Source organism: Siphateles boraxobius, unplaced genomic scaffold (assembly GCF_051911475.1).
Source record: "Siphateles boraxobius isolate OS27281-9 unplaced genomic scaffold, OSU_SipBor_1 46, whole genome shotgun sequence".
Lineage (NCBI taxonomy): Eukaryota > Metazoa > Chordata > Actinopteri > Cypriniformes > Leuciscidae > Siphateles > Siphateles boraxobius.
The window spans coordinates 18,679,603-18,690,285 of record NW_027509097.1 but is presented as its reverse complement, the minus strand read 5'-3'; the positions used below and the strand labels follow the sequence as shown (position 1 = coordinate 18,690,285).

General features: G+C 34.8%; 2 protein-coding genes across 2 annotated transcripts; one reads left to right on the top strand and one right to left on the bottom strand.

Moving 5' to 3' along the window:
* Nucleotides 1-5,667: 5,667 nt before the first annotated feature.
* Nucleotides 5,668-7,678, top strand: ankrd1b (ankyrin repeat domain 1b (cardiac muscle)). The gene is given in 6 exon segments (XM_077201292.1): nucleotides 5,668-5,694; nucleotides 6,535-6,633; nucleotides 6,711-6,809; nucleotides 6,894-6,954; nucleotides 6,957-6,979; nucleotides 7,592-7,678. Coding segments are annotated over 6 exon segments (396 nt in total).
* Nucleotides 6,845-10,651, bottom strand: rpp30 (ribonuclease P/MRP 30 subunit). The gene is made up of 11 exons (XM_077201195.1): nucleotides 10,407-10,651; nucleotides 10,180-10,235; nucleotides 10,046-10,102; nucleotides 9,875-9,940; nucleotides 9,717-9,785; nucleotides 9,493-9,582; nucleotides 9,005-9,121; nucleotides 8,895-8,924; nucleotides 8,765-8,802; nucleotides 8,579-8,658; nucleotides 6,845-8,347 (listed from the first exon to the last, which is right to left on the bottom strand). Exons 1-11 carry the CDS (start codon nucleotides 10,486-10,488, stop codon nucleotides 8,235-8,237), a joined length of 798 nt encoding a protein of 265 aa, XP_077057310.1. The 5' UTR covers nucleotides 10,489-10,651; the 3' UTR covers nucleotides 6,845-8,234.
* Nucleotides 10,652-10,683: the final 32 nt, after the last annotated feature.

Genomic DNA, 10,683 nt, shown 5'->3' with positions numbered 1-10,683 from the left:
GAAGCACTCCACTGCATAAAACAAATGGACTGGCCATAATGGAGCAGCAAATGTGAAAATGAATTTAATTCCTAAATTAACACAATCTGACAATTAGGACAGCATGTAAAATGCACTGGGAATAATTATTTTAAAACTATGACAAGCAGGATTTACACAATGCACAGTCTTTAATAAATAGGTATGAATAATCTACAATCTATTCCATTTAATTAAATATAGGCCTATTTAATGCAAATTCATTTTAAAATCCTAACTCCTAATCATACTGACGGACCCTGAGCTGGAAAATTAAGTAAATTATGTAATGTAAATTAACAAGCTGTAAAAACAGCTGTTTAGTTTTCAAGAAACTGAGCATAACTGTATTCTGTCTAACTAACAACTTGTTGGCAGACGTGGTGTAGAGAAATTTCCCTGAATCCCTCTCTCATTAGGAAGCATACCACACATTCCAGTCCCACTGCTGTCTGCTCAATCAGCACCTCACGTCACACTGTGAAAACACAACTACATCCATCATACAGCACTAATATACATATATGTTACATGAAAGACTTGGCCTATACCTGAGAAATATAAAGCACACTATAAAATGCAGAAATGATCGACTTACTTTACAGAATATTATATTATAGAAGAACACTTTACATAAATAAAGTACAAAAGAGGACCTGAAATTGAATGAATGAATGAACGAACGAACGGACGAACGGATGAATAAATGTAACTGGGTTGTATGCACAAATGTGACACAGCTAAATATGAATCTCAAGTCAATATATTGTCTAAATTTTGAGATTGTGGTATAATTTTAATTGTTGAAAATGGGAAAGGCCAAAAACACAATTTTAAAGGAGAACTCCGGGCAATTTTTAAGTTAATCTTGATCGTTACCTTTGTGAGTACTGTCTAAAGAAGAAAAAAAAACACGAACTGGATTGGTGCTTGCAACACGGAGCTGTTCCCACAAATGCCCAGAGCTCCCCCTCAGCTAAAACGGCAGTTATGGGGGCATATACATAAAGAGTGTCTTTGTGCCTTTTAACAGACACAAAATGCAATTAAAATGACTGTCCAACATGAACAGGGCCCTTACATGTGAACAAGGTGCGTTTAGCAACTTAGCCATTGTTTAAATTAACCTAAATAGTGTTTAGTCTCGCGCTGAAGTCCCTTGGGAAGTCCGTTGTAGCCAAAGGTAAATAGCAGTGTGCAGGTGAAGAAGAAATGGTTCGCGTTTGTGCCGTACAAGGATGACTGTACAGACACAACACAGCGCCCAAATGGAAGGAGACATAAAGTTTACATTACCTCCACAGTGGTTGCACACGTCTTCGTCCATGTAATCTCTTTTTTCTTCAACCGGCCCCGCTGTGTTGTGTCTGTGTAGTCATCCTTGTCAAAGTGTTCACTGCAAATGCGGTAATATTTAGCGCGCAGTAGCCTACTTGTATGGGAGTTTGCGCATCACGTTGAAATCTACAACTAGACACAACTGCAGAATCTTGAGGTCATGGACAGGAAGACCATGAAAATACGTTTTTGTATTTTCACATTCTGTTGCCATAATTCGGAACTGCACAAACGCGAACCATTTCTTCTTCACTTGTAAGCAACTCCGATCATCACTCTTCACACACTATACGCTCCTCCCACCTGCACACTGCTATTTCTCTCTCTCGCGCGCGCGATCAGCGTCGTTTTGCTACAGCGATTCTCAAGAATTGTTGCCGTTTCGAATCACCACACTGAACCGAAAACTGCTTCTTTCGGACCCGACATTTGAGAACCGATGATCTCCGCGGGATGAAAGAATTTACGTCATTGCGCGATTACGTAAAATAACAGGTGAACGAGTTTTTTGAACCGGTTCATTGAAACGAACTGTCCGAAAGAACCGGTTGGCGGTAAAGAACCGGAATTCCCATCACTACTATTTACCTTTGGCTACAACGGAGTTCCCACGGGACTTCAGCGCGAGCTAGCCGTCTAAAACACTATTTAGGTGAATTTAAACAATGGCTAAGTTGCTAAACGCATCTTGTTCATATGTAAGGGCCCTGTTCATGTTGGACAGACATTTTAATGGCATTTTGTGTCAAAAGACACTCTTTATGTATATGCCCCCATAACTGCCGTTTTAGCTGAGGGGGAGCTCTGGGCATTTGCGGGAGCAGCTCCGTGTTGTTAGCACCAACCCGGTTCGTTTTTCTTTCCTGTAGACAGTAGGCTACTCACAAAGGTATGACGATCAAGATTAACTTAAACATTGCCCGGAGTTCTCCTTTAAGGGAGCAAATGAGAATGTCTCAAACTGATTAGATGCATGAAGTCCACTCACATTTGGTCTTCCTCTTACTCTTAGGTGTGATACACACTTTTCCTTTATGGGGACATACTTGGATTTCACAAGGATATAATCAATTCATTATTAAACATAAACAATATACATGGAACTATTCAATATTTATTGCGTGAAAATTATTTAATTTGCACAAATCTATACATAAATTACAACTGTTTCTGGCATTTCCGCCACAAGCAACAATTTTGCTGCTTTTAAGTTATTTTTAAAAGGTTAATGTACTTGTTTACAGTGTCTTTAAAAACAAAGAAAAATATTTTAATATTTTATTCCTGTCATTTCTAGTCAAAAGTGAATATTATTTAATGCAAAACAATTATTTAATTGCATTTATGTACATGCTAGCTATGAAATTAGCCACAGAAATTTTTAAAGTCAAGTCATCTTTATTTATATAGTGCTTTTTACAATACAGATTGTTTCAAAGAAACTTTAAACAATTTAAACAATACATAATGTGAGATGTGGTGGAAATGTTAATTACAATGAAAATATATCAAAATTGTCCTGTTATGTCCACTATTGGAGATAATTATCAGATAAATGAAATAAGCTAGCAAGAGTGTGAAATAATATGTTCACCTGTTTATGTACAGGATCATCTATCTTCACAAGCTGCAGTCTCTGCGGTTCCCACTCTCCTTCCTTCAAGGGTCTCAGGTGTGTAATGCAAGAGGCTCATAACCTGTTGCTCTGCCGATTACTCAAATGCTCAACTTTTCTGTAATATGACTGCTAAAATGTCATGCATTAATGAATAATATTTTATTTAACATTAAGCATTAATGTGATGAAAGATTTGAAAACCTGCCTTGCAGTATCTCTAATGTATTACATGTATCAGCACAAGGTTTATATTTCATATTCCATATTAATATTGCTCAAGGTATGCTGTACCAGAGCTGGGTGGTGACAAGTTCAACACACACACACGTGCCATAGTAGATAAATCAATCAGAGTATACCACCTGACTGAAAACTCAAAGCATGAAGTTAATGTGATACATGCCTTCTGAACACTTGTTAAAAACATTTTTATTTTTAAAACATGTTTAGCTGTTTTTTATGGAAATACAGTAAAAATACTGTTTAAAATTAGAAAAGACTTAAGAAAAATATTAGAGATGACAATAAAATCACATGGTTTAAGAAAAAGTCTAAAATGGTAATGTGCAAAGCCAAAGATGATTTTAAGTGGTCTCTTTACAGGAAAACTGTTTACAGCATTGCGTGAGTGTGTGTCAAACCTCAGGTCATTAAAGAGCAGGTAAAGGGTGTTACACGGTCCAGAAATGGTTGCTATAGGTATTCAGGCAATGTGTTAAGTTACAGATCATCTTTTACAAGCATTTTAATAACACGCTGAGAATGAGGACAGATAAAAACACATGACGGAAGCTTCAATTCACATATCAGATATCCTACTGACCTATGGCCTAAAAACATCAACAAAATACAGTGTAAATGTAGAAGTCTCATTTTTGTCTGATTGGACTTATTCCCTTATCAATGAAACTTCCTCTCTATTTCAACTGCTTTTTTTTTTTATCTGCAAATGTTTTATCTGCAAAATTAACGTGTAAATATCATAAACAGATTCAACAACTGAGACTTAAAAAGAACAAATTTCAAAGTTCTCTTCCACCAAGGCGTTTTTCTGAGTTATTGTATTGAAAACTTGATTGGCTACTGACTGTAAACATTTGGTGTCTTAAGGACTGTTCAACTGGTGCATGTGCAATAATTGTTCATGGTTCATTGAATAAGCATCAGAAACTTTGCTTAAACCCTTCCTAATAAAGATCTGTGAAGTCCTGCCCTCAGGCCAGTAAACACATCAGAGAAGAGATGACATGCCATTATTTTGATTAAAGATTATGAGGGCTTATGATTTAAAAAGAAAAAGGATGTCCATGGATAAATTATTTATAATAGAAAAGATGTGCAATTTTCATTGTGATTTTAGATGAAAGTTTAAGAAGTGGTGAGAAAATTCCATTCACAATTCACAGAGGTTTGATTCGATTTAAAAGCGATGTTTGCAAATTCAAAATCTTTGATTTGATGCACAACAAAATTACAATTTTGACGTGTTTCGATTTGTGTATTTTAAAAAAAGTATTTATATGATTATTAAATTAACAACCCTCTAAATACATTGTACAGTGTTTTTGAAAAAACATCTTATTTTAAATATATATATTTAATCCGATTTTCTCGCAAATTTTCTGTAGACTCCCATGTCAGCCCCCAGTTTAAAAGCCCTGCACCAATATTATAATTTTATATATACAACTTGTTGAACTCTTGACACAGTTATTAAAGAAATATGTTAAATAAGTTAATCTTCATTTGTATTTTTTTTTAGCTGCTATGAGCAATTTTTTCTGTGTTGCTGAATTGAACTTGCACAGACTGTCTTTATTTCTTGATAAAGTGCACTCTAAAGTTTAAGTGAATAAAGAAGACACCTGTGTCCATAGACTCCAATGACAATATTTTGTACTCTTCATGATGCTGATAATACAACAAATATTAGGTATTATGGAGGGATCTCTCTGTCTAACACCAGTGAAATATTCTGCTTGTTAAAATATGCTATATAGCCTCCCACAATGCTTAAGAAAACTTTGAAAGTGGCACTCAATTAGACATAGTACAATGTCACTATATGTTCATTTTAACAGATACACTCTTTGATCTGTATCATTTCTCAGGTTTATAGACCATGTACATGTGACAAGTCAACCATACATGTGACTCATTACTCTAAGTGATTCAGCTCCATTTAAAATAGTCACAGGGTGTGACAATTTTACCTGCTCTCGTAACAGAAGTAATGTAAGTGATGAAATCCAGAAGAAAATAGCCTCATAAATGAAGACAGCTCCCCTAATATATGACAGTCAAAACTGATTATGATGTTATAGTCATAACTTCATAAACATTCCCTGTCATCTTTTGTGTGATATGTGGAGTTGTGTTCTGTGATTTCAGCTCTTGCGGACAACTGTAACTCATCCTTGGAGACAAGGGGCTCTATGGCGGCACCTCAAGTTCCCCTCAGGTTTCATTTCCATTACGTCAAATGTCTCCCAAAGACATTTAACTTCTGAAAATGGTGGTTTTTCACCCTCAGCGCCACCCAAAATGTGACATCACAGTGACGAGGGACACCTTAGATGTGGGAGTCACTGAACAACAGGACCATCACCTCCTCCAACTATCGCCACCACATATAAAAGTGACACTTGGCTCAGATGCTATAGTTTTGACACAAGGAATTTTCAAGTAAAGTCATGGGAATCCTACAGGTCGATGAACTGGTAGGTACTTCTAAATGTCTTTTAAAAAGCTTTGTTTTTTTATATATAGTTTCATTTGATGCTTTTGGTTAAAGATTCCAGTTTACATGTACTTTGTCTATGGATACAAACACACATTTGTGCTTGATAAAAACGTGCAAGGTAAACACAAGGAAAAATATTTTAATACTGCTTAAAATCCATGTACCAAATTATGAAATGTTGTTTCATAATGGTTTTGAAAAACTTTTGAATTTGAATGTATTTTTTATTCACATAATATATATTTTTATAAATCTTATTTAAGTTTTTGCATTAACAAGAACATAATACACTTACAGAAGATCGCAATGTATTAAACTATCACATTCATAATATCAAGGATACAACAAAAAGAGGAAAACAACTATATAGGGGATAATTTGCAAGAAATTAGCCTAACAAGAGAAAATAATTAAGAGAAATTCTATATATCCATTTTACTTTTCCATTTCTTGGATCCTTTAGGGCCTCAATATAATACATTAGTTCAGTTTGAAATTAATTAATACATATATTTTTGATACTCATTGATCTTTATGTCATGGGGGTCAGGGGTTCTCACTATTATCTCACTTCCTGTTTATTGCCCTGCATGTTGGTTGCACCGAATTTTGTTTTCAAAATTTTTAACAAAACTGACTGCTGCTTCTATAATTCTTATATAAATATTTACTCTAGTTTCATTAGGTGTATGTGTTTATTGCTTTTTATTTATATACAATTAAAAAATGAGCAGCCATTCCTCCATATCTATTCTGTGAATACAATTTTTGGATAATATAAGTGGAACTTACTTCTCTCATGGTTGTGTTTAAATAGCTTCAAGCAACTGAAGTTCACTGGGCTTGTCGTGGCGGCAGTTTGCCAGTGCTGGAAGCACTACTTAATCATGGGGCAAAACTGGATTCCAGAGACCAGGTAGAAGTAGTTATTCAAACTGCAAATTTGTTTTAATGTTAGGCTATAGCTCTTTTGGTCACTCTTGGCGTCCTTAGCTTCGCAGCACTCCCCTTCATGTGGCAGTCAGGACAGGACAACATGAATGTACTGAACATCTCATACACTGTGGTGCAGACGTCAACGCAAAAGACATAGTAAGAAATCATGCAACAAAGACTTTGAGTCAGAAAATGGTTAATTAGCACTTTAATGGTCACTTAAATGTCATTCTGCATCAGGAGGGTGACACACCAATGCACGATGCTGTCAGACTGAATCGTTTCCAACTGATCCAGGTTCTTCTGACTTAAAACTGAAGAATCATGTAAGAATTTTTAAATGTAATATTTAGTATGTATACTATTATCCTGTTGCTGATGTATGATATATGGCTAATATAATTTACATAGGGTGTAGCCAATCAATGCATAGCTGTCTAAATGACAGCTACTTATTTAAAGGGATAGTTCACCCAAGAATGTAAATTCTGTCATGATTTACTCACCCTCATGTTGTTTTAAACCTGTATGAGTTTCTTTGTTCAGATGAACACAAAATATATTTTGAAGAATGGTGGTAACCAAACAGTTGACAGTAGCCATTGACTTCCATAGTAGGAAAAAAAATATATTATGGAAGTCAGTGGCTACTGTCAACTGTCTGGTTACCAACATTATCTTTTTAGTTCAACAGAAGAAAGTAATTAATACAGGTTTGGAACAAGTGTAAGAAAATCATGACAATTTTCATTTTTGGGTGAACTATCCCTTTAAGCTGTGTGCAGTGCCATCTTCTGGTAATTATGTAAACTTATTCCTTTTGCTAGTGGGGAAAAAAAGTTATCTAAAACAATTTTTAGTTGACATTTTTGTAGACATTTTTGTAGAGTATTTTCACTATTGTTTGATCACACTTGCCATTGCTTTGTTTTCTTCAGGAGGGAAAGTCACCGATGGACAGTGTTTGTGAGTGGCAGAACGGAGCTAAAACTATCTTTGACAACTTTAAGGATGGTAAAAAATAGAACAATACTTGACCACCACAGCTACACTATGGGCATAATATGCTCAAAACCTGCATTTTTAGAATCTGATATTTAGGGAAGGTATATTATTAAGCTCTGCACTACATTACACCTTTTGAAAAGAAAAGTTTTATAAGAGTTTTTGAAAGTGAAGCACAGTAACTTTTTATTGAAGTATAGATAAGGCAAAAAGGAATGAGAAACTTGGAAATCAGATCATAATGCTTCCTCTTTTCAAATGGAAATGCACTGCCTGAATTGGCTCTGTTGCTGAGATTAGATTTAGCTTCATGCTAAGTTTTGATCTTGATTTTATTTCTGAAAGTATTTAGTAAGACATGAACCATTTTGCTTGCAATTCTTCCAAAGGTTGATGAAATAAATGTAATTTTTACATGTTTTCATGACTGTATTTAATTTTTAAGTAGATTGCAAGACTTAAAGGAACAGAATATATATATATATATATATATATATATATATATATATATATATATAATTATAAAATAGTTATAATACATGAATACTTAAACCTTAGCTAGAATACTGATACTGGTTACACTAGTTCAATTTTGGCCTTTTTAGGTGCTGGAGTTTCCTCTTCTTGCTTCTCAGGAGTTTGTGGTTTCTTCATGGTGTGAACAACACCAAAAGCAGTAGCTCTCGTCTCTGTTATAAAGAATCATGAAAATCACCTATGAACAACATTCATATATAATTTTAAACAAATGTAATATCAAAAAGACTGAAAAATTAATAAAAACCTCTCTTATGCCCACCAGTATAAATGCATACTCCGCAAATCAAAGAGCAAACTAACTGGAAACAGGACCATGTGGAATAGATTTATGCCTTTACTGAAGAAATGGGAAATAGTAGGGCTCTTTCCTATCAATTTACCTCCATGCAGCAAAACAGATCGACAGTTAGTAGAAACAGCAGCTTTGGCGTCTCCATCAGACAGGCTGAACACAAGCCCCCTGAAATCTCAATGAAGGAACATACCAACATGCACACAGTGCCTTAAATGTACCATGACATATTCAGGTATATTAACTTATTTATATACTAATTTAAAAAGGATACAAATTGGAAATGTCATATGGGCCTCTCAACTCAAGAGACTAAGAAAAAAACAAAAAAACAGATGGAAACGTCAAACTGACCATACAATACAGTAATATTGAAATTATATATTAACAAAATACTTTTTTACCCTTTCTGCTCCACTGGACACTATGATATTCTGTCGGGGGGGGGGGTGCAATTTGTGAATCAGCGTAATGTTTTATGGCCATTTATGTGCAAAAAAAAGGAACAACATACTTTTCCTTTGCAGAGTTCCATGAGGACGAAGGCATTGGAAATGGTGTATCTTCTCATAATGTTGTCTCTGATGCCTGCTGCATAACAGATCTCAAAGAAAACCCCCCTGTCAATAGCCTGAAGTGACAAACAATATGACATCAGTGATGATATAAATTAAATTAAAGGGATAATTCAAACAAAAATTGCAAATCTCTTATTTATCTATGTTCATGATGTTTTAAACCCATATTGAAAGGTGAAATGTTAAAGATAATGAAAGTATAAGAAAAGTGGACCAAAAACATCATGAGAAAATATTATAAAAGGGGCTCATTCAACTCAACATGAGCCAAGTACATTTATTTTAATTTTGGTGTGAAATATGTCCTCATATTCACATTGCTGTAATTTTGGTTATTAAACTACTAAATCAATTTTTAAAATAAATGTGTTAGTACTGCTTGAAATCACCTGGTAGGTATGGCTATAAAATGCTATAAACTCACCCCATTAACTGGAGCCCTTTTAAAATGGAAAGGCTGTTTTTCAGTCACTGCAATGCAGATAATGTCGACATCAAAAGTCATGCAGGCTGCCTGGCTCAGATGAGGGAAAACATACAAACACTTTAATAACACAACAACCGTTGGTTGTCATCAGAAATGTAAAGAAAATAACTAATACTTATTGGCCTAAACTGAAGCTAATTCAGAATTGCAATTTCACTTACATGAAAGAGTTTTTCTGTTTTGGGGTACACCGCCACCAGATCAAAGTTTTTGTATTCATTGGTTGGCCTCTGAAGAGAATAACAACAAGACAATACAAATCTCACCATTTGAATACTGTAACAAAAATGTTTTTGTTGTTTCCTCATTATATACTAACAAAATGAGATGGATCAGAAGCCACAATGGTCAATCGATTCAGTACTTTGATTGGTGATGATTTCCCCTTGAACGGAATGAACGGAAAAGGAAAAAAAAAGAGCAGATCTATTCATTAACAGAATATTCATCCCGGTTAATTATGCCCTGGAAACACGCTGAAGTAAATTACCTGTACTATTGGGAATTTATCAAATATGTCTGACACACTCTGTGGCTTAGGAATCTCCTGTAATACAAGAAAATAATAGCATCACATGAAGTCCCTCAAAGTGTACAGATGAGAGTAACTTCTTTATATCATACCGGTTTCTTCTGTTGTGGTTCAACCACATAGTTTATTGCGACTGTTGAGTAACCAACTGAAATATAAATGAACGTTACAAGTTTATAACAGCATTAAGTGTTTCTCTAAAAGTACAGCAGATATAGTCTTCTTTCTTTTTTCAGTAGTTAGATTTTCAATGGCGTTATATTTCAAATAAGAATAAGCCTTCAAAACTACTACTATAACTACTATTAATGATACTCACGATGAGCAGCTGTCTCTATTATGCTTTTGAGTCTGTTCTTGTCATTACTGCTGATGATGTTTAAATCCATAAACACCGACATCTTTCTTCCACTGACGCCGGACCGAAATATTTTACAAGCGCAAATTTATAGTTTATTTCTTAATAACCAAATCTAAACCATTTTTAACTAACGTACAGAGAACCACATGCACACAAACACACTCGACTACACGCTGGAGCGTGAACCACGTGAGTAAATGGAGCTTTATGTGCTATGTAGTTCATATATCCCATT